The sequence below is a fragment of the Saccostrea cucullata genome, unplaced genomic scaffold (genome assembly GCF_032062105.1).
Source record: "Saccostrea cucullata isolate Sc308-1 unplaced genomic scaffold, CSIRO_AGI_Scuc_v1 ctg47, whole genome shotgun sequence".
NCBI lineage: Eukaryota > Metazoa > Mollusca > Bivalvia > Ostreida > Ostreidae > Saccostrea > Saccostrea cuccullata.
Window position 1 is genome coordinate 201,919 of NW_026936653.1, and position 23,328 is coordinate 225,246.

Sequence of the window (23,328 nt, forward strand, 5' to 3'; positions counted from 1 at the left end):
ATTTTAATCATCGAACATGTTTCTCTGCTGGTCGACAGTCTGTCCCCGAGGATACTTGTCGTTCTGTACCTATTCATGCATGAGTCTACAGAAAAATGAAATGATACTGGCAGGCCCAGAATAAAAAGTGTCACTCTTTACTCTTTAGTTTATAAGAGACACATACTCAAAGTGTTCATTCGGTGCCCCTCGGATAATCCTCAGGTATATTTAACATACACATGTATCAGGTTCAGGTTCCTAGTTTTGGTACAGAACCAATAGTCCATACAAAAAAAGATATATTTGAAGATTCCTTTTCCGATCCATTGTTTTCTTTTCAAAATATTCTTCGAAATACCGTAAAACCTGTGATACTTTGATAACTAACACTTCACTAGTAATCATAGTGGACAGAGCCTCTATGTTGGTGAAACCAAGGGATCACTTAATAAACTATATCAGGACATAGCTTTCAAATAAACAATGGTCATTTCCATCTTCATGTCGATACAATATATCCAAGTGAACTTGAAATAAAAAAAAAATACCATAGAGACTGACTGGTCTGTTTCATATTTGGATACCGGTATTTTACTTGAAAAAAAAACGTTAATGGTAATCTAACAACCAAACTATATGATAAACGTGATTCCTTTGTCTTTTCAATCGCCAACTTCTCTTACTTATGCAGCAATATACCTTTGTCACCTGTATATGGTACTTATGATTCGATACGCAAGAACATGCTCTATGTATGAAAAATTTCTAAACGAAGTAGGTCATTGGCAGGTAAGTTGACGAAATAAGAATATCAGCAGTCTCGTTTGAAGTCATTTCGTAAGTGTCAATACAATGACCTTGTCAGCTAAAACAATTTATCGAATAAGTCAAATGCTGACTGAAGTTTTTCATAATAATTGTTTGTCCATTTTTTACATAATGAAACATCGACGGATTTTCCGTTATTTTACGATGATGTCAAGGAGCACACGGCGGGTTTGAACGGTCTGCAGGGGATGCTCACTCCTCCATGGCACCTTATCCCACCTCTGACGTTTTGGAGATCTGTGTTTGCTCTACTCCAAGGAATTGTATTGATTACTGGACTTTTTGAGCTTGAATACTGTTAGTTATCTCCATACATGTATATATTTCATTTATCTCTTTTCCTTCTGAACAGAATTTTTCTTCTGTTATCAATGATTCCATCATACCGAGAATCTTTTGACTAAAAGTTTAAAAAAGACGACTGACATTTCAAAATGAAAATATGAATGATTTCACTCAAAAATTATAAAATGAAATCTTAAAATATATAAATGTAGTTGAAATAAATTAGTCTCAACCCAGAATTTTAATATAAAATTATAAAATCAATCACTCAAAAAAAAGCAAGAGAAGATTTTCAACACCTTCTCCCGCGTACGTGCATGTTCGTTCAAAAATTTAAAAGTGAATGTCTAATCACTTTTAGTAAATTGATAATTTGCTTTATGTTGACCCATTGTAATTTCTGTAGCTCGTTTTTTTTTTATATAAATAGTAAGAGTTTCTGTGAGAATGTTTTTAAAAAATGTTATTGATAAGTTCAACATGCCATTTTGTGAATATTTGAATCGAGTACCTATAGCTCCCCAACGGAATATAGAGAAAATAGCAAACCAATTAAAACACTGCTTTATACAGTTTTAGTAATTAATTTAACGTTTTGACATCAGCAATAAAAATCAGTGTTTAGTTAATATTGATAGTTTTGGCTATGTATTTTGGAGAAGCAATTTTCACAGAGTAAGAATATTAAGTTTTGACCTTACCAAGCAAGGTGTATTGGGGTCAAACTCGGTACGAACTCCTCCTTTGAACAAGGGTCCTTTGGGGAGGGAGACTAGGTGTTTTAGATACACAATTGCCACTTTCTTCTTTATGTCTGAACAATGTGTGTCAATTTTCAAATTTAATATAACAGTATTTAAATGTCACTTTATCATTATATCATGGCTCTCTAAGTTTTATTGATAGGAATTTAATGTTCATATACATATTCATAACATTCATAAGTTTCTTCGTATCAATGTTTCTTAATATGGTTCTATTTGCCGATACACATTTAATATGTTTGCCTAAACATTGGTCCTGTTTTTCATCTCATACTAAATTGCTGCATTTGAAAGAGGAAAGAGGAATTTTTCAAATTTTGAAGTAGTGAGTTTTACAATGGTGTTTAGGGATTTCGGATTTAAAGCCGGATAAATATATTCGAATAAGCATCAGATATGGAACATAGGTATTAACCTTTTATTGATGCACTGTATACGGGTGTTATAGCAGTTGAAATTACCTCATCAATGAGAATGCTATAAAGACATTTAATGTTGACAGAAACTACTTCACTTTCCCGAGTACTGCCGAACGGGGCAAATTACAGAGAACAAGTGAAGGTGAAATGTGAAACCAAGAGAGCAAGAACAGTTTTTGTTGTGAAGAAGTAAATCAATGTTGTTCCTGAAGCAGAATTCAAATTATTTTGAATCTTGTGCAAGGAAATCAGATGTTTTGGATTTGAGGTGAATTTTGAAGGCTGTCTAATGCTCTGAGAACATATGTGAAATCATTATTTCATCTGCAGCTTTAGAATTGCTGAAAACGTCAAAATCTGTGGAATTTGTTTCAAAAAGAGTAATCGAAATACCGAATGTGTAACTCGGATAGACATTGAATTCTTTTTCAAGTCGGTTCTTTGTTCATAGGAAATTTAATTTACCTGTGTGTTTCGGCTCATGACAATGCATGTTGAGTTTCAATCTTGTGTATTTGTGCCAATTATTTGAGGACTATCTGCCCATGATCACAAATTAATTTCATAAAATATCAGTAAAATTGAAATTCGAGTATAGAAACAGCCTGTAATTTTCAAGGTTAATACCGTTAAAAAAGGAGAACCTCATAAATAACCTACATTTACAATGAAACAAACCTTTGTTTGTCATCGTATGATGAATGTAGATCTAATACAGAAATACTTAGGTTTATAAATGAACAAAGAGTCTCAATTTGGATACCCGAGACAGTGTCAGGGGAAAACATATATATTTAAGAAAAAATAACGTTCAATTTATTATTCTCGAGATAAATTATCAATGATTTCTAATGGGCATGAAATTAAAACTTGACATATAACAATTGCCAAGACTGCATGGTGCATATAAGAGTGGAGGTTTTATGTGATATTTAATGATGCAAGGTATGGATCACCAAATTCCTAAGCCTAATGCCCCTTTAGAGGCTCATAACATGAGAGAAATGACCATCAGAAATAGTGTGGAAAAACTAGAGTGCGAAAAGAGACAGAAAATTATTGAAAAACAGAGAAGTTATTTTGTTCGTCAACATTCGAGAGATGAAAATGAAATTAAGCAGATATTACTCCGCTTGCAACAGGAACAAGAGACAATGCACGACGAATTGGAAGACTCTACACTTTACAGTAAGGGACTTTTTTTTAAAAATTCAAATTATATTTATTAAATGACTAAGGATTTGCCGAAATGCGTCTTATTAGATGCTTCAGTAGACACATTTGACAGTGCATGTATCATATATGAATTAAATAAATTTGCAGACAAATGGATACAAATTTCTATCAACAATTAGTCTTGGAGTCTAGGGAAACATCACACTTATTTTTGCCAGAAAGTACACAGACGCACTTGCTGCCCCTGTCTTCATTAAAAATGTATATGGGAGAATCCTTTATAATGGCTTATGTCCGATTGTGAACTTAGTTAAAACAGGACATACTACAGTATTTATATCTTAAAGCAGTTTTAAGGAATACATACAACAAAATGTTTGTTAGAAAGTTATCGTTTTCAGCGAAACTTTCAAAGTATGGACAAAGAATTATACGTAAGTTCAACTTTACTTACAGTATCTGTGTTCTATGTATTTTAGTTAAAATTCAAACAGAATTTTGATTTGATATTTTAGCAGAGCCTGACACGCCCTTGAGTACACTGTGTGACCTTGAGAAAGAGTCAGATGAACGGGAGGAGGTGGTCAATCCGTACCCACTGGTCATCCTCCCTAAATACGGATCTCCAACCCGACTGAAAAACAAAGCTAGAGGCAAGTTTTTATGCATAAAGTCTTTATTGTTTTTTGAATGACTGACAAAATCTGAATTTTTTTTTTCATAAAATAGTATATTATTATGGTTCTTTATCAAATAGCTTTTTTAAAAAAATGAACAATAAACAGAAAATACCAGTTACCTTAATTACGTTTCAAATTATATTTAACTTGTAAAAATATGAATTTTATTGATTTTGTTTTTATTTCACTCGCTCTTGTAGTTAACTTGTGGCGGTTTTATTTAACATGATTTGATATTTATGTATTCCCTTAACAACTGATCATTTTAAAGGTTTCAAAATCATGTCGTATAAAGCCTGTGTGTTCTAAGACCTAATTTCTTTATATATAGACAGTTTTCATTCAATAAAGTTTGTTGCATCTTCCGTCTTCTTACAAGCTGTAAAATATTGTTACTAGGTTTCACTCACAATTTTTAAATGAATAATCAGCATGTAATAAATATAGGTGATTAAACGTTATGTATCTACTTTGAATTAAGATTCCAAATACTATTATTCAATGTGTTAAGCATGTGCATGTACAGTCTTTCATATGCAGAAACATTGTGACTCTCAGTTGTACAACCTACTCCAAATCACTTATTTTTCAAACTCCCTTGATATCTTGTACATTTTTAGACGAAACTGGCAGTCCACCAAGGACTAGCAACAAATCTGACAGTGATGATCTGCAGAATAAGTCATCAACATTTCGAGCCACAGTTATTGCCGCGTCATTTATTAATAAATTGCATGCTCCTATTGCTGCAAGAAAAGGCGGGAAGAGCCCTTTCAAAGGAGGAGACAATGCAATATGGGTCGGTGACCCAGAATACATTTCCTCCATTCGCCGACCCCGGAAGTCGATTACTGACATGAATCATCAGAAAAGTATTTATCGAGCAAAATCCGACCTCCACAGGTTTGAAGGTCTCAATCCATCATCACAAAGTGGTTCCACAGTTAACGTCAGAGGCGAAACCCCGAGGTCCAAACACAGAGACAGTCCGGGAGAATTACATATCCCGTCAAATACTTCTTCTGAAGAGAAAAATTCAAAACAAACTGAAACTTCACCAAAATTCATTCGAAAATTATCAAAAGACAGACAGACTTTTGAAAAGAACCCTAGTAATGACAGTGTCGGAACAGAATCGAGAAGGTCACCAAGAGCCAGAAGGGGTTCATTAGAAAAGTGTGCAAGAGCAAAGTCAAATGCTGAGCGAAATCAGCTCTCTACTAGGAGATCTAAAAGTCGTCAAGACCTGACAAAATCAGATGATGCCGATGGTCAAAAATTCTTTTCTGGAGAGAAAACACATTCCAGAAAGTCGTCATTGAAGAAAAAGAAAGAGGAAAACGATGCGACAACAGATAAGCCTAAGAAAATTTCTTTTGCGGACGACTCCTTACCGAAAAGAAGTGGGTCCTTAAAAGAGAAAAAAACATCTGTTTCCGGTCGCCCAAGATCCTCTTCTGGAAGTACATAGCAGTTTTTTTGGTTTATATCAGCTGAAATTAAACAATCTAGAACCACAACTCAGAGCTTTTCTAGCAGTATATACTCCCATCTTTTGATTCCAGAAATCAAACCAAAGCTAATTAAAAGTTTCTTTTGTCTGGAAAATTGAGAAATTATAATCTGTGAACAGTGAAAAAGGTTAAAGGAACAGAAAAGAAAAGCGCTGTAAATTGCCATTTTTATTTCTGGATACTGAAAGTTTTTTTTTATTTTTAAAACAGTTAGTGAAATATTTCTCTAATATGAATGACCTATAAAATTGGGACTCTGATAAACATATATAATGTAAATGTTATGATTTGTGATCAGTTAATACGACACTGTTTGACATTTTAATGGAGAGCACTATACTTGCCAATAAATTTCATGAAAAATGATTTTCACCTATCGTCTCCTCTGAGTGAACGTTATTGATTTAGAGACATTTAACAGCACTTAACAGTAGCAGTTTAGAACATAAAATTAACATCCATCAAACCCGTTGATTCATTTGACCAAATACAATGAATGACCTAATGATTCATCCGTCCACTGAGGTGCTTCTAGGGAATTATTTTAAAAATCCATTGATCACATTTAATTGGGACGTCCTGTCAAACACGTTATAAAGGAAAATTTTATGATGTATACTAAAAATAAATTATAAATGAATTTAAAGATGAATAAATATTAAAATTTTATAAAAGAAAATGACATTATTTGCTCTGAGAAAAGATTTAAACCTGCAAATTATTTTTATCACAAACTATATATAAACAATGATCGTTTTAATGCATTTGCTGTTTATTATTTATAACTTTTGAAGAATAAAACAGTAATTTCTCCAAAGAAGATGGCCTGTTTAAATATAAATCATATTAAAGATTCTTTGCAATAATTACATAATATCTTTAAAGTCAATCAATTTTTTCCCACGATATATTTAATTGTTAAATTATGATGACCATCCATAAAGAAGTTGTTAGAAGTATTAAAATTTCCCTTAGCAAGGATAATAAAATTGTCAGTAATGACACAAGAAGAGGCAAATGATGGAATGAAAATAGAAAAGTAAACATTTACAATTGAATTTTTATTGAGTATGAAAATAAAGCAAACATTGTTTTATTTCAACAATTGTTAAGGAAAACGTAGAACATTTTATTGCACTTAAATTCTAAAGTATGCACTTTTCGTTTTGTGCGGTAAAGTGATATTATGTAAATTACATTTTGAACCAATATGGCGTTATATTTTTCGGAACACTTCGGTGACATTTTAAACTTCAGTGTGCATGGCAGCATCCTTTGCCAGTCTTTCTGCATCTAGGACTTCCCAGCAGGATCTGTTGTTGAGTACGGCATCATACAGAGGTTTAAAGGAGGAATCGAGGTTTGACAATGCCTGTCAAAATTTAAATAATTAACTTAATAAACATGTATACGCCATTAAATCGAAGGATTTTACAGATAAAAAACTAGAGAACATAAGAGTCGACAGGCTTTGGCAAAAATCATGAGTGAGAAAATGTAGCCCATAATTTCTTAAAAGTAAACCTTTCAATAGATCGATGAATTCATATTAGAAGGAGAATGATTTTTTTTAAAATAATTGCTTTTCAGATTTCACGAAATGATATTGTAGAAACGTGTTATTCAAAAATGTTAGATTAAAAAATTCTGGAATAATTTGATGGTATCAAAATTGGATTTATTTTACCTTGTACAAAGGAAGACAAATTCCATCTATCCAGCTCAGTTGTAATTTTGGAAGCTCGTCTTGCTTCTCTCTATCCATACACGCCTGATGAAAATAATATAGCATTTTTATTTAAAATTTATTGAACGTGAAACGTAAACGTAGATTGATTAATTGATTGAATATTGTTTAACGCCGAGTCGGCAATTTTTCAGCCATGTTTCGGCGGACCATTACTTTAAATCGGTTTCTGAAAGTTTTTGGTTTCTCTGGCAGCCCCCAGTGAGCCTACTCTTTTTCGAACTCCAGAGAAACGATCTTTTACGTGCCAAAGGGGTTGTTATCCTTGAAACGGGGCATCATTTAACGTCCCGTCCGACGGACTTAAATATTTATTTAAAAATATGTACACTGTTAAAAATATTGCATAAACTGTTAAATAGAGTAAGAAAGCCAAGACAATATGTATCTTTTTAAAATATTTTTTTTAGTTTTATTATTCTTAAAAAAATTCTCTATCTTGAAAAAGGGAAAGGTTACCCCAGTCAATTTTTTTTCTACATAATTATCTCAAAACTGGATCTTATCTGAAGAGGCATCATTACCTGTGGTTGTATCTTCAGTTCGTTTCTTTCCTTGTCACCTTGATCAAAGAATTCAGTCATCACGAGATCAGCGACCTAGGAACAGTGTAAGATAGCTAATAAATTACGCGTCAACACAATCTTTGACAAATTGGTAATTCAAGGAATTCATCATATCGGTAGGATATTATTTTACAATTTTCATCAAAATACAGAATATAATATTAATTTTCAATCAAATGAAGGACATATCGTAATTCCATTCACTCTGCCTGCAGTGTTTATCCCCTCCTTTAAAAATCTTTAGTTTTATTTTTCCGTACATTCTTGTGTATTTTTATATAAGTCGACATGCATATATTGTTTCTAAAGACGATTTATAAATACATATCCACCTTTTTTACTCATATATATTTTAATTTTTGGTCATTATTTCTTTCCTATTTACCTTTTAAAAGAGAAATTTTATTCTAAATATAATTTAATTATAGATTTCTTATCAAATGAAATGTATGTACTTTTCGCTGGATTTCCCAGGGTTTTGTAATGGCTGCAACATCACATGTTGTCATTAGAATACTACGTAATATGTCACGTGACTCTCTGTCATCCCAGTTTTTCATTCCTGAGTCGACCATAGCGAAAAATTTGTTCCTCACTCTGTCAAACGAAATGGTGCTTTTGAACTGTTTCATTAAGACATGCAAAAATATAAATGTAAAGATTAAATAATGAGAAAGCAGGACAAACGTAGACCCCTGCAAATACTTGAGGTGAAATGAGGGAGCATTCCATGTCCAAAATATCTCTTGTCTTTAAGTCTTTGTTTTAATTGGTTATATAATTTGTATACAAAGAGTACGAAAACGGCCCTATCAATTAGCATGGAAAACGTCAGTCAACATTCGAGCAAACAACAAGTTGCATGTGCTAACAAGTTCATCATAACAACAAAAGACTGTAGATATGTTAACTTAAAAGGAGATTTAGGATTTTTTATACCTCATTAATTTTAACTTATTTTAGTAGCCTCTCTCGGTTTAGATATTGAAAATGGATTATTAAATGTTGCTCTTGCAAATTCTCAACATCTGGAAGAAATAAAAATCATACTTATGCAAGTGGCATTGGTATTTTGTTACCTTAATAAAGGAAGATGACATTAGAAAAGTTAAAGTCATTATACTTATCCTTAACTTAAGATGTTAGTTTACCACAAATTTCTATATCTAGTAGAACATCCAAATATAAAACAAATGTGTCAGTACCTGTGTTCTTGTATTTCATTTCGAAATTTCAAATCATTCACCGTATGAATGAAAATTAACACAGACTTTAATTGATAAAACGTCGTAAATATATACTTAAATGTCAAAAGCAAAGTCATAAAAATGTTTTCGATCAGTAGAGTAAACATAAAACAAACATGCAATAAACTTAATAGGAAACTAGAGATTGAGAATAGTTTTGTTTTAAAAATTCCTCATATACACAGAAGCAATTTGAAAGATTTTACATTTATATTGGGATTTTTCTCTCCAGTGATAAAATGTATGATGGGAATAGGGAACAGATACTCTCATACTGATGACCCAATACCCAATACAATGATTACTAATGTATTGTATTTTACCTTCCAATTTTCATTAGTCGTAAATTAACATTTGAATCTCATCTTTTTAAATATCTAAATTTTAATACAAATCACTCTAATAATAAATTTTGAAATGGGTTGCCTTTAAAGTAACTTTCTTCTTTCTTAAAAAAAGTAGCTAATACTTTGTTTAATTTCACTCGTCTATTTCATTTTCAAAAATAGGACTCCTTTATTATCCGCGCTGTCTTCTTATTTTTTTTTTAAAAAATAGAATGTATTCAGAAACTTCCAAACAAAAAAAAACCCTAAAGCCCTCTACTCGTCATTCAGATATATTGATATTGATGACGTTTTGTCAATTAACAATAGTTACTTCCATTCATATGTCGATTTGATATATCCCAGTTAAATTGAAATTATAGATACCACAGAGTCTCTGTCCATCTGTTTCATATTTGGTCCTTGTTACTAGGTATTTATATACAATAAGGGACAGCTAAACTAACAATTATATTGTGACAAACGAAATTACTTCTGAGGGTTCTTTCAGAAAAGCTTACGTTTAAAGGACTTCAACAACCTCATTTAAAGTAGCATAAATTAAGTAAATTTATGGTCATTTTGATGACCTTGTTAGCAAAAATAACCTTTCCATTGAATCGTATTTTGACTGAAATATGTATGTCTGCACATTATGTGAATTCTTATTGAAGCTTCATAAATGTTATATGTTCAAAAACGTCATTTTTCTAAATCCTCATTTTATATCAATTTAATGATTTAAATAACGACTTACTGAATGTGTCGAGAGAGATCGGTCGCCAAGATGGCCTCTTTCAGTAATTTAATTACTTCGCTGTATTCTTCAGAATTAAAATTTCCAAAAATATTATGGCCCTGGATGACACAAAGAATGAAAAATGGCATATTGCATTTATAATGTTTTTGAAATTAGATTATATTTTGGGTTAAGTATTGAACAATCTCGAAACAATAAAGTAAAATGTATTTTCTTGGAAATAAGATTTTTCTATTTTTTATTTTTCACATCATTTCATATATTTTAGGTTATTCTGTATTAAAACTTTACCTCACTATTTAAAATCATTACGGCGTGGTTGAAATGATGGTGCTCTAGGGTTGCTTTAGTTCCATACAACTGAGCCAAAGCTGAACTTGTCCTAAAAATTATAATTATCATTATCAATTTTATAAATAAATAAATTAATGAACAAAAATATAGTTTGGTTAAAAAAGTCGTCATTGTTCTTCACTTTGTTCATCTATACATTAAATCTTCAATATAAAGGATTTATTAAAAAATAATTATTTATATACAATAAATGATATTGCACAACTTATGCATGTGTAGTTAAAGGGTAATTCATGTTGTTATTCATTTTTAATTTAATTCTTTTATCTAGCACTGAAACAATTATTCATTTAATGTTTTAACTTTAACATTGAACAGTAAAAATCAATTTTCAAAATATGAAGAAGGAAAACTTTTTGGGTAAATTAACGTCGGTGAAATAATTCTAAATTGTTCTAAAATTTATTATAAATATATACGATAAAATTCCTCATCTTTAAATCAATTCGGCAATTGAAATAACCAAAGGTGAAAGAAAAGAAAAAGTAATTAAATGTTATTATTATGCATATAGTAAAATACATATGTAGCACTGGAACACGTATTCGATTATGCATTTATGAATTTAAACTATTCCTGTTTTCATCGCGGAAATAGCTTAACACGTCTCTTAAAATAGACGAGAAAAACTTCTGACATATACATTTTGTTCTACAAACATATTATTATAACCATCAAAAGAAATTACTTCTGCTGAAACGCATTATTCGTCCCTCTGTGGTCAAGGTCATGGCAGAGACTCGCCACCACCAAAGCGAGGCTCTCTTTATCTGACAGGTGGCGCCTTACTCCAGCCCTCTGTAGAGAAAATTAATAACAATTCTTAATAGACTCGGTATTAAGATCAAACAAAACGGTAAGACATCATAAAACTGATATTGTTGGATTGCAAACTCAAAATTTTTACATCTGGTCAAATGCTACTTTAAATCTTTTGATTTCTGTTTAAGAGGAAATTAATGGAGGAATAGAGATAGATAAATACTCTAAAATATCATGAAGATTCGGGTTTCAAACATTTTTACTGATATTCAAAACACTGCCATCAGTAGATATATCAGCAAATACAATTTATCATTGAGTCAAATGCTGACTGACGTTTTTCATGATTGTTAGTCAATTATTTACACAGTGAATTGACGACGGATTTTTTAGGTTATCTTCCGATCATCACAAGGAGCACACGGCTGGTGTGACTGCTCGGCAGGGAATGCACACTCCTCCATGGCATCTGTTCCCACCTCTGATGTTTTGGAGGTCTGTTTTTGCTCTGCTCCAATGTTTGCATTGTTTTATGAACTTCTAAGCTTGAAAACTGTTCGTTTTCTTCACATATTTCATGAATGTGAAAATCATAATAATACATCCTAAATCTAAAAGTACTAGTATATCATTTGCCATTTATTGTCTACAGTCGAGGCCAAAGGCGACATTGACAGTAGAAATGATGACCAAGGTTAATTTAGATATCAAAATACAGCTCATCTTAAATGTATTCATATTGGTGTGTGTAATAAGTTGTAGATCACGATGATCACCTCAACAGAAGATTTTTGTTCCTATATATATTGTACATGTCCAAACATTATGGCCATTGGTGGAGGTATACAAGTGAACCTTACTGTGATTTTCGAAAACATCCTCTTTTCCTTTGAGTGATAATGCACAACTAATTAAGCGAAAAAAGTAATCAAGTCCTCGACTTAATAATATTTTTTTTTTCTTTTCACATTTGAAAAGGTTAAACCAATCCATTATATGGGATAAACTGCCTGGTAGGAATAAGCATCCCTCCTCTGTCGACTGATCAAGAGCCATTCAATAACATATGGACCAACTCTACTGATTCAAGTTTAAGGCAAAATAGTTACTATATTGCTGGTGAAAAGGTGATAGAAATCTGAAATAATTCGAAAATTGACAAACCTTGAGAGCTGCAAACATGAACTGACAGACATTGAATGCGTGTCGCCAGTTGTGGTAGGCAACATTCCTGTAATTCTTCCTAACAGTCAGGATCCATCTACACAGTACCTTAAATGAGAAAATACAATTGATTGATAAAAATATACCTCTCTCTCTCTCTCTCTCTCTCTCTCTCTCTCTCTCTCTCTCTCGTTTTAGTTTATATATCCTAATGGTTTTAAGTATCGGGATGTTAATATGCAATCAACTTTGAAGATGTTTTTTCATAAATGAATTATTTGATACTAGTGACAGTTTCTCTGATTTTTCTTTATCACATATCAAAGTTTGGATTTTATGTCAAAAGCTGGCGAGCAAAGCTGCTTCCAAAGAAATTTTGCTCCTGAAAAGAATGATTTTTGAGGTGAAAACAGCCAGTTGATTAAATAGAGATTTGTCAAAACATTATTAATGCATTTCTCGAAGGACATAAGTTGGAGGCATGCGACCGTTAAGAAAAACAAATTACTCCTAATGCTCCACCGTCACTTTAAATTACTGTTCATCATTCTGAGAAATTAATGTTTGTTTTAATAAATTACCATCCATTTCTTCCATCAATTTTTCCTTAAAACCTATTATTAACCAAATGAGTTCTGGCTTTTTTAGGACATAGAAAGATAATATACCTACCTCACTATCGATTCTGAACGTTCTATTGAATCCCAGGTCTTTGAATATTCTGACTGCAGCCAATAGCATGTCGTCACTGCTGAGGGAGAAATCGTTGAAATTGAACGTGTCTAATTTCCACTCAAGAGCCTCCGACGGTTTTCTCGACTGGAAATAATGTTATTTAGCATTAGACATGTTAGAGCAATTCAGTAAATTTTATATGATTAAGCGGTCCTACTTACACTGTAATAGTTAAAATATCCCCATTTCAATCTTGCTTTGCATGATAGCGCTTTAGTTCTTTTTTAATAGAAGAATAACAGTACGACATCTTACTCCGGACACGACATTGTCCAGATTTTATACTACCATTTCTAATTGTGATGTCAGAAAAATATTGATAGCATTTGATGGGATTTCTAAGCAGTATCCCAGGGTCACGTTAAACTCACAAACATCTATTTTTTTAAAGATATGAAGTCCTTAAGTTTAGAATGCAATGGGAGTTTGTTTTGGATTTTTAGTCCTATCCAATCATTCTAGGAATAAAATGTCAGATGGTATGTACTTTCTCCAATTAGGATTTTTTCTTCCATAAATTTGTTCAAAATGGATTAATCCAAAGTATATATTTACAATCAGGAATTTCCTCCAATACATTGTGAAACATAGGATATAACCAATAAATTATGACATATTACTCATCATAATTTATGGGATATATTCCACATTTAACAATGTATTGGAGAAAAAGACTCGTTGTCAATATCCGAGGGATTTATCCAAATTTGAACAAATCTATATGTGGGAGAAGAACCCCAAAGGGAGAAAATAACCCATCTGACACTGTTCCTCCCATAGGAAAATCGTGGGATACTTGATTGGACTAAATGCCCCACCATTCTCTCGTGGGATTCTAAATTTTAAGACTTCATATCTTAAAAGAGATGTCTGCTAGTTCATCATGAGACCCTGGAATACTGCTAAGAAATCCCACCAAGTCACAAAAATATTTAGGTTATCACAATAAGAAATGGTAGTTAAAGTCTAAACGATGTCGTGACCATTTAGTACAACTTATCAGGTTTGAACATCTTTACTTCATGACAACAATCTGAGTGATATTTTAACCAACTGAATTTAATGAAAGCGACTAACGATTTTCATCACAAAATATGGAATTAAAAGATTAAAATGTTAAAAATGCGATTTGGAATAAACATACAATAAAGAACTACGAACTCTAACTCCTGATCCCCGCCTACATTTTGCAACCATTAAATTCAATATTAATGGCAATTTGGTCATTAAATCTTTGTTTAATACAAAGAACAGTCCTATGGTAATTGATTGGTCGTTTTAATTCCAGCGCTAGATAGTAAATTATCATTAATTCCAGATCTTTAAAAAAGGGGGGTAGACGATATTTTCTAGTGAAATCGAACGTTCAAGAATCACCATATTTTGAAATAGTCTTAAATATGATAAAATATATCCCATATCTTTTCTTATGTTTTATACAAATAAATAAAATATATATAAATTAATAAAATACAATTATTTAGTTGTAAATAGCTTTAAAATTGGTGAAAAATCAGCATTTTTTTTTCGTTTTTTGTCTATAAACATATGCCCCCCCCCCCCTGTGAAACATAAAAAGCTTTGGCATAAATTTGTAAAATGAGTCCATATTATCTGTAAAAAGGAATTTTTGTTTCACGATAATATTTTCCGTTTTCCGTTGATTTTGAAAAACACAAGTTTTACCAAAAAAATATGGAATTAATAAGACGTTTTTAAAATGTTAAAAATTTTGCGAATATGACTTTTGGAATAAACATACAATAAATTTGATTTACTTCAAAGATACGTTATGTTAAAGCAGTTGTCAAAATTATACCTTAAAAATTTAAATTACTTAAAATTTCAATATCATGAAATTAAGATTCTTTTTATAAAAATAAAGTTGTTTTAAAAAAAATGTTTTTGACTGACTATGCTTTCATTTTCATGAAATTTATAGATTTAAATTGTGAGCTGATTTTAAACATTACACAAAGGGCTTATTTCTACTTTATGTGTTTCAGAGAGTGTTTTCGGCGTAATATCATAATGTGTGAATTAACATTTTTCGTGTAACTCGTGTAATGAACAATTCAAAATGACTTTTACATTATGTTGTTATTCTTCCGCATTATCGGCATACTAACACAGTTATATAATTAAAGGTAATGAGGAAGAACAATACTATTCTTATCGATTAAATGACCATTTGCACGCAATAAGTAATTATAAATTTTCCTACAAAGGCAGGCAGAATATTTTCCGTTTTATTATTTTGTAATAACGCTGGAATCTTTCACATTTACCTTCAATTTAACAACTTCTTCTGCCGATACCGCCCCATGGTAGGAAAGTACCTAAAAACCAAAAATTACGTAAGTAAAAGCAATTATCATTGTCTGCGGTCAACATGATGTCCAGAAGCAAAGCCATTCCCATAACATAATTGACATTAGCTATAGTTATCAGTTCATAAAATCTGAAGAAAAGGATTGATGCTGGTACTATGGCAATAAGCCGCGACGGACCGCGAGAAATAAGTGGGGTTTGATGAATCGGGTTACCTCCAGTGCTACCATTTGCTTGGCTGAAGCCACGGCGATTTCCTCGTACAAAAGACAGTTATTGATTCCAAGTCCACAGAAAATGGTAAAAGCCTGCAGTGATTAAAAGAAATATATCATTTTATCTTATTATAAAAAATGATTATAATCTATTTAAAGAAGCATATGTAGAAGGTTAATGTATTGAAACAGAAACGTTGTCATTTAAAACCAGTGTAGGTGGGTTTTGCCTGAGTGCTTGAACCCATGTTTAGAACTGCAACATTAATTAGCGATAATCAATGCGTTCTTGAGCTTTAAACAATTGAGCGCGTCAGGGACTAAGATTTCTCTTACCTCAAACAATTGGTCATCGTGGTCATCAAATGCGTGGCCGTCAATCCTGTTCATTACCTGCGCAACACCTGAATAATCATTATAAATATACTTCAATTGGACATATTGAAAGACGAAATTTTGACATCGAAATTCACTTATATATTTTGAAAAAGACTTTTGTGAGCTTGGCCAAACTAGTTGGTAATTGTTAGATATTCTCGGGAAAAGTTTCAAATTATTTCCGGAAAAATTATTTCTAAAGTAAGCCCGATAATGTTATAAAAAGTTATTTCATTCAGGCAATATCTCTTATACATGCCTGTTTTTGAAAAATAGAATTCTAAAGGCTACTTATTGCATCGAACACAAGTTGTTTGATCTCATTATTTTTGTTCTTAATCACTACTTAGTACTTTAAACATTGCACGGCTTGGTTATTAGCAATTTTGAATACTTAGAACAATAACCATAATTTTTCCTGGAAACTATCTTCTGTGTCTCTAATTATTCAACATTATGCATAATTATTTGAAATCCCAAGAGAATGATCCTCTCGGGTAATTGTGACAACAAATAACTGATGACGTCAATTATCAGCATGGATGGAAATGATTTTAATTTTTCAATCACTACATTTCCAAAACCATCTACAGAAATAAGTTTACGATCGAATCATCACTGTTCGTGGGGGTCCAAATTTCGTGGATTTCTTGGATCACCCAAGTCCGTATCCATAAATTTCTATCCCCACGAACAATTACTAGTAATTTGTCAATACATGTATATTCATTGAATCGTCTGAATATGCGAGTTTCCCACCAAATGACGTCCCCACAACCAACAAAATTTTGCTTTCCCACGAATAGTGACCCCCACGAATTAAAATTATTCTTCAATAATTCTTCAATAATACAGTACGGGTCCTTCGGATGAGACCTTAAAAACCGAAGCCCCGTGTCAGCGGCAGGCGTTGGCACGATAAAGATCCCTCACTGCTCAATCGCACTGAGTGCCGAGTAAAGGTCAAAATTTGAAGCCCTTCACCGGCATACGGTGACGTCTCCATATGAGTGAAAAATTCTCGAGAGGGACGTTAAACAATATACAATCAATCAATCAATCAATAATACAGTTGAACTTCGGTATTTTGAACATAGATATCTCGAATAATGTGGAAAAGTTAAAGTCATTTTCAAAAAAGCTGTTTATCAGAGAAACCAACATACGTTCAAAAGCATGTGATGTCGAATTGCAAAGAGTTATACGATTTACAGATATTAAAACGGAAAAATATTGAATCCTTGTGATTTATTTGTTGAATTTATGATATTTACATTTTTGTAAGTCCTTCTTTGGATTTTAATTCTGCAAAAAAGAATAAAAATAATAGAAATCAAAATTCGGTTTCTATACACTGTAATGAATCCGAAAGTACAGAATCTTGTCTAAAAACTAGTGCATTGATTGTAAGTTTCAACGGGTACCTGAGTTGCATATACAAGAAATCTGATTATGGTCTCATATCCTCTTATGGACGTGGTGTTACATACCTATTGTCTGATTGTCTCTATTCCTGATTGGTTTGCAGAGGATAGAACGTGTATGGAATCCCGATTCTTCATCATACTAAAGAAAAGGAACAAGTCATATGAAAGTGTGTCACTTTTTTCAATATATCCATGCATTGCTTCTCATGCATTACTTTAATGTTTCTTGTTGTTGGTCTTTGATATTAATAAATTATAAAGACTGTTTACGTTTGGGTCAAATCTGGCGTCTTGGTGGGCATCAGCAATGTTGATAGTTTCCCCTGTCATCAAAACCAACTCAGCTATCTTATTGCCAACTTGGTAATCTGACAAATTTTCAGAGCTGAAAAACAATTTCTAACTTTTAAAAAAAGGTTCTTAAATAATAAGATGAAAACATGAAGTTTGCAATTAAATTTCTTGCTATTTTATTTGTCACGCGAAAGACTTTTATCTAACAATTCTGTTGCATGTGAGAGGTTTGTAAATGATTCTGTTGATGTCGCAGTTTCCTTCAATTTCGTTTGGGCTAACACACTAAAGTTGGAGACTCAACTGGGAATGCTTATCTAAAAGTTGTCAACTGTAATCTCGTGCAGACAGTTTTATACCACGTGATAAGGTCAGTCTAAATCCCACGTGGGATTAACGTCATTACAGTTTATGAGCTTGGCATTTATACAGTTTATGCTGAATTATACAGAAAACGAACAAGTATGACATTTTTGATTTCACAAAATGATTGTCTCAAGGCACTGACAACAATAACAGTGGTTATTGATATCAATGTAGAAAGTACACTTAATTGCATTACCACACCAACATTCAGGATTTCAATATCAATATTATTTGATTCTAGAGTACTTTATGAAATTGACAAAACAAATTCACATTTGCTGCAGGTTAAAAAAAAAACTTTTATCGACATGTTCTGAGACACTCAGAGTCATATTCTGTTAATAGTTGATGTAAATCCTCTACGGTAAAACAAAATCTTCTTAGTAAACGTTAGAGGAAATACAAATATTTCTTTCATGTTATAAAACATTTACGTTTCCTTAGAGAAATTACAAAGTATTTTCACTCTACGGTGCCGTATAGCGGGTTTTTAGCAGGCTAAAGTACCAATTTTTTCTTTTCAAACCTCTTTCTGCACATACAGGTATTTGAGTGTATATAGTAAATTTATTAGAATGTGTGCTTATGTCTAATTGATGCTTAATTACAGTTTCTTATTTTTCACACTTATAAATACTTAAAACACGCCTATTTTAAGTTGTATAAAATTACTCTATTGTTTGCAACGTCTCACAACTTTATGTTCGCCAAAGGAAAGGTCCACCAAAATTAATGTAGCATTTTTGAGCAAGCAAGGCACTTTTAACGCCTGCGAATGACCCCCGCTATACGGCATATTTTCAAATTTTTGATATACACGAAATTCGTATTTTTTTTACCTCGAAAAAGTAGGGTTGCTTCGTGAGTAAGAATTGTGAAGGTTTGGAGATGTCGGTGTTACAAGACGCCTTCTATGTGACAGGAAGCAGGAATAAAAGAAGAAATAAATACATCAGAGGAAAAGCTGGAGCAAAAAGGTACAAAGACTGCCTAATATTATATAGGGAATCTGGAACAGACTCTGGACATACAGCGTTTGTTAGGTTTGATAGTATGATATAAAAAGAACACTTCATTTCTGTATACATTGAATACCAAAAAATTAGCCTTCATACTTCCATTTCCTTAAAAGGTATAGGAAAGCACAAAGAAATTAGGAAATGAAAATAAAACTAAATTGATAATGCAGTAGAATAAAAGCATAAAATCAATATAGAAGAAGTAGTTTTTATTACCTCTGGCAAGTCTGTCCATTTTTCATTGGATATGCAAGGTCAAATACCTTTTTAAAAGAGGTCTGATAAAAAAAAGTAAACAAGAATTAATCATATACCATAAATATTTAAATGAAATAGCTTATTGTATTTATCAAAACACAATCTTTGCTTTCAAAAAAATATTATTTCTCCATTATTTTTATTCTTTCTTTATTTAGTCTTGAATTTTAACGATAGCATTCTTGTCTAGAAGAAATGTAAGATTTGTCAGATTAAAGCTTCAAATAACTATATTGCTTTCAAAAACAATCTCTGCAACCTCTAAGTTATGACAAATACAATTTAGAAATATTTAAACTTCATATAAAAAGTACTCTGAAGAAGTATTACGCTGGATATGTTATCCATCTCAATCTTTTTGTAAGTAAGATGTCCAGAAGAAACTCAAAAACTTGTATATCAAATAAAGTTGTTATATATCCAAAGTATTTATATAAGCATTGTGCTTCAGCATTGCGAATCAATTGAGATCAACTGCACATAACTGATAAACACATATCACTAATCAGTTTCACTTTAGATGATATTTTTCCAAAGAAATCCATTCAACTGAGTTTTTTGAACCCCTGCAAATTGCTCATCATGTTCTTGTGATAATACATGTATTTCTATTAAAGATGATTATATTTTTATCTTTGTTTATCTTTCAGTTCTGATGTTGTACTTATGTATGAGGAGAAAAACACTTGATGTGTCTTCCACAGCGACATCTAAATATATTGACGACGCTATATCACTTAAAAATAGTTACTTCCATTCGTATGTTGAGTCCATTTATCCTAGTGAATTTGAAATAAAAGATACATGGGGCCAGAATCTATTTCATTTTTCGATATTTTACTTGAAAAGGACATTAAGGGTAACCTAGCAAATGCAAGTTACGACAAATTTGATGACTTCTCTTAGCAATTCACCTTTATCACATATATATGGATATAATGTATGTTAATTGATTCGAAACGCAAGAGCTCTTTGCACAAACAATTTCTGAAGCAAGGTAGGCAATTGACAAATTGATGAAACAAGGACATCAGCAGTCTCTTTGAATTTCAGCTTTTCGCAAGTTCTTTTGTCGATATAATGACCTTGTGTCAGCAAATACAATATATCATTAAGTCAAATGCTGACTGACAGTCGTCGTTCTAAGTGCTAGGCCATTATTTACTCACTGAATTGCCTACGGATATTTCCGTTAACGTTGTCTGGTCATATTACAAAGAGCACACGGCGGGTGTGATTGGTCGACAAGGACTTCTTACTCCTGCATGGCACCAGATCCCACCTCTGATGTTTTAGAGGCCCTTCTTTGATCCGCTGTCAATTTAAATTGCTTCAACGCATTTTTTTAGCTTGGTTACTGTTCGCTATCTCCATGTTTCAGTTCTTGATTTTTGTGCATGCATAAGGTGTTCTGTCAACCTTTGATTCAGTATTGTTGATCGTCACTATTTTAATGGGTCTTATTCACCGCAAAAATAAAAATACCACCCACCCTTTCTTTACGGTTATACGCAAATAGCCAGTTTTCTCCCATTCATGTAAAGTATTAAATTATATTACGTGACGCACGAATGTCATTTATTAAGATGAGTGGTATAGGAAGTACACATAAGTAAAATGATTGGGCATATAAAAAATAGATGGTATTTATTTAGGTTCTAAATTTGGCAATATATGAAGAAAAGCAGATTAGTTTTGTTACATGTTAATTCATCAGTAAAAGCTAAGTGCAAGGACTACCACTACTTTTATTTCTTTTATTTTGGAGCTTTAGATTCTTATCAAACAACGCCAATAACAAAATTTATGATATTATGAGTAATCGGTTTGTATGCCACGCAAGGATATTAATGTAATAATGTAAGATCTACCATATTATGAGCAGTAAAAGAAGTAACATTATACATTGTATTTAGATAACTGATTATTCTAAACGAAAACATATAAACAAATATTTATCGAAGGTAAAATTGATTATCAAATTTTGTCTTGAAAAATTAGGTCCAAGTAAGCTTACCTCTGACGAACCATCTCGTAAAAGAACCGAACAGCGCTCACATTTCAGTAAGGTCTGGGCTCGCTGCATTATTTTGAGTATAACGTTTTCCACTGAAGTTTGTTCCTCAAACAAATCATGAACTACTTCTAGCAATGCCTGCAATAAAATGATTTATTTAGTGTAGGAATAAAAAAAAAAAAATTTTTTTTTTAATTAAAAAAAGTAAAATGAAGGTTGAAATAGAAATAGAAACTGATCAAATTAATTTAGATATTTTCATGTTATTACTGTCATGTTTTCATTTATATTTATATAATCTCAATAATTTGTATTGTAGATACAAATTGGGGGATATTGGAGCTAAATATCCAATTATGATGATACGTTGTTAGTGAAGGGAAGTAATGTATACGCTAACGAACAGTTCCCGCCCGAAATCGAAGAAAAGAGGAAAAAACTTTACCCGATTTTAAGACAAGCAAGAAAGGACCGTAAAGAGGCCAAGTTAGTGCGCGATGTACTCTATATAGACGGCAAGGTGTACACCCCTCAGGAATCCGCCACCGCTCCTACGGTTGAGAACGCCTCCGGTTGGCTAAATAAAACGCCGAACGATCGTAATCCAAAGCGACCGAGGGTGTTATCTACGCCAGAAAATACTAAGTAGGGACACGCAGGAGAACAGACCAAGGGTCTAACATTTCTATCCCTTAATGTTTGTGGTATTAAAAACAGACTGAATTACAGTGAATTCCAGGAGTTTATCTCAAAATTCGATATCATTGGGCTAACTGAGACCAAAACGGACAACTCAGATAATATTTGTATACCTGGATTTGTAACATACATTAAAAATAGACACACGTTGACAAATACTAGATCAGGTGGTATTTTAGTTGCTATAAGGGATAGTATTGTAAAATATGTTCAATTTATCAAAACTCAGTGTAAATATGTTTTATGGTTTAAAATTAGTAAAGTACTCTTTAATACAAATGAAGATATATTATTTGGGGTTTGTTATATCCCCCCTGAAGGTAGTAAATACGCTTCCAATGATTGTTTTTTCGAAATAGAACACGATATGATTAATTTATCAAATGACAATGAGTATGTTTGTTTAATGGGCGACTTTAATGCCAGAACTGGTAATCTTTCTGATTATTTCACTCCAGATATCTTCTTGTCAAATGTAAATATATCTGATGATTTTTCTCATAATGAAATTGAATCACGATCCATTATTTTTGAGAGGCGTTCAATACCTCTACAGAGAATTGTTCAAGATACAACTGTTAATAATTATGGTTATAAATTAGTAGAATTTTGCAAAAACAATGATATTTATATAGTGAATAGTCGTTTAGGAAATGATAAAAATATCGGTGCTGTTACTTGTAAAAATTGTAGTACAGTTGACTATGTCTTAGCGAGTGTGAATATCATAGAAGTTATACAAGATTTTGACATACATGATTTTTGTAACCTTTTTTCAGATGTACATAAGCCACTATCTTTTACAATATCCAGTCTTAATACTCGAACTGAAAATAACAGCGTAAATGAGAATCAACCAAGCATAAAACTTTGGTGTCCAGACAAAGCGGACCACTATCGTAGTAATATTTCATTGTTGAGCGTAGATACTATTGAAAGTTTTCTGAATGAATTAGCCACTCGTGACACAGTTCGCGAAGTTGATATTTCAAAGGTTGCAAACGATATAAGTAAT

The 23,328-nt window shown here is 32.1% G+C and overlaps 2 protein-coding genes across 4 annotated transcripts in view; one reads left to right on the forward strand and one right to left on the reverse strand.

Annotated features, from left to right (window-relative positions):
- Positions 1 to 2,019: 2,019 nt before the first annotated feature.
- LOC134246117 (uncharacterized) lies at positions 2,020 to 5,987 on the forward strand. Its single transcript, XM_062728392.1, has 3 exons — positions 2,020 to 3,466; positions 3,970 to 4,107; positions 4,755 to 5,987. Exons 1-3 carry the CDS (start codon positions 3,214 to 3,216, stop codon positions 5,603 to 5,605), a joined length of 1,242 nt encoding a protein of 413 aa, XP_062584376.1. The 5' UTR covers positions 2,020 to 3,213; the 3' UTR covers positions 5,606 to 5,987.
- Positions 5,988 to 6,694: 707 nt separating this feature from the next.
- Positions 6,695 to 23,328, reverse strand: part of LOC134246135 (dual 3',5'-cyclic-AMP and -GMP phosphodiesterase 11A-like) — a 35,249-nt gene continuing 18,615 nt past the window's right edge. The window contains exons 4-20 of one of the 3 annotated variants that reach the window (XM_062728416.1): positions 21,615 to 21,752; positions 19,556 to 19,617; positions 19,160 to 19,231; positions 17,931 to 18,045; positions 17,724 to 17,799; positions 16,192 to 16,259; positions 15,856 to 15,948; positions 15,598 to 15,648; positions 13,247 to 13,393; positions 12,575 to 12,682; positions 11,337 to 11,446; positions 10,586 to 10,676; positions 10,292 to 10,392; positions 8,417 to 8,558; positions 7,920 to 7,994; positions 7,336 to 7,419; positions 6,695 to 7,020 (exon numbers count right to left, since the gene is read on the reverse strand). In XM_062728416.1, coding sequence (XP_062584400.1) covers positions 6,895 to 7,020; positions 7,336 to 7,419; positions 7,920 to 7,994; positions 8,417 to 8,558; positions 10,292 to 10,392; positions 10,586 to 10,676; positions 11,337 to 11,446; positions 12,575 to 12,682; positions 13,247 to 13,393; positions 15,598 to 15,648; positions 15,856 to 15,948; positions 16,192 to 16,259; positions 17,724 to 17,799; positions 17,931 to 18,045; positions 19,160 to 19,231; positions 19,556 to 19,617; positions 21,615 to 21,752 — 1,659 coding nt within the window. In that variant the 3' untranslated portion in view covers positions 6,695 to 6,894. The remainder of the gene's footprint in view (positions 7,021 to 7,335; positions 7,420 to 7,919; positions 7,995 to 8,416; positions 8,559 to 10,291; positions 10,393 to 10,585; positions 10,677 to 11,336; positions 11,447 to 12,574; positions 12,683 to 13,246; positions 13,394 to 15,597; positions 15,649 to 15,855; positions 15,949 to 16,191; positions 16,260 to 17,723; positions 17,800 to 17,930; positions 18,046 to 19,159; positions 19,232 to 19,555; positions 19,618 to 21,614; positions 21,753 to 23,328) is intronic. The other 2 variants (XM_062728419.1, XM_062728417.1) reach the window with 2 other exon arrangements.

What these genes read in the sequence shown, in the direction of transcription:
- LOC134246117 (XM_062728392.1), top strand. Translation starts at nt 3,214, where the DNA reads ATGATGCAAGGTATGGATCACCAAATTCCTAAGCCTAATGCCCCTTTA. An exon ending in GGAAGACTCTACACTTTACA is followed by an intron (nt 3,467 to 3,969) that starts GTAAGGGACTTT and finishes TTGATATTTTAG; the next exon opens with CAGAGCCTGACACGCCCTTG. An exon ending in ACTGAAAAACAAAGCTAGAG is followed by an intron (nt 4,108 to 4,754) that starts GCAAGTTTTTAT and finishes GTACATTTTTAG; the next exon opens with ACGAAACTGGCAGTCCACCA.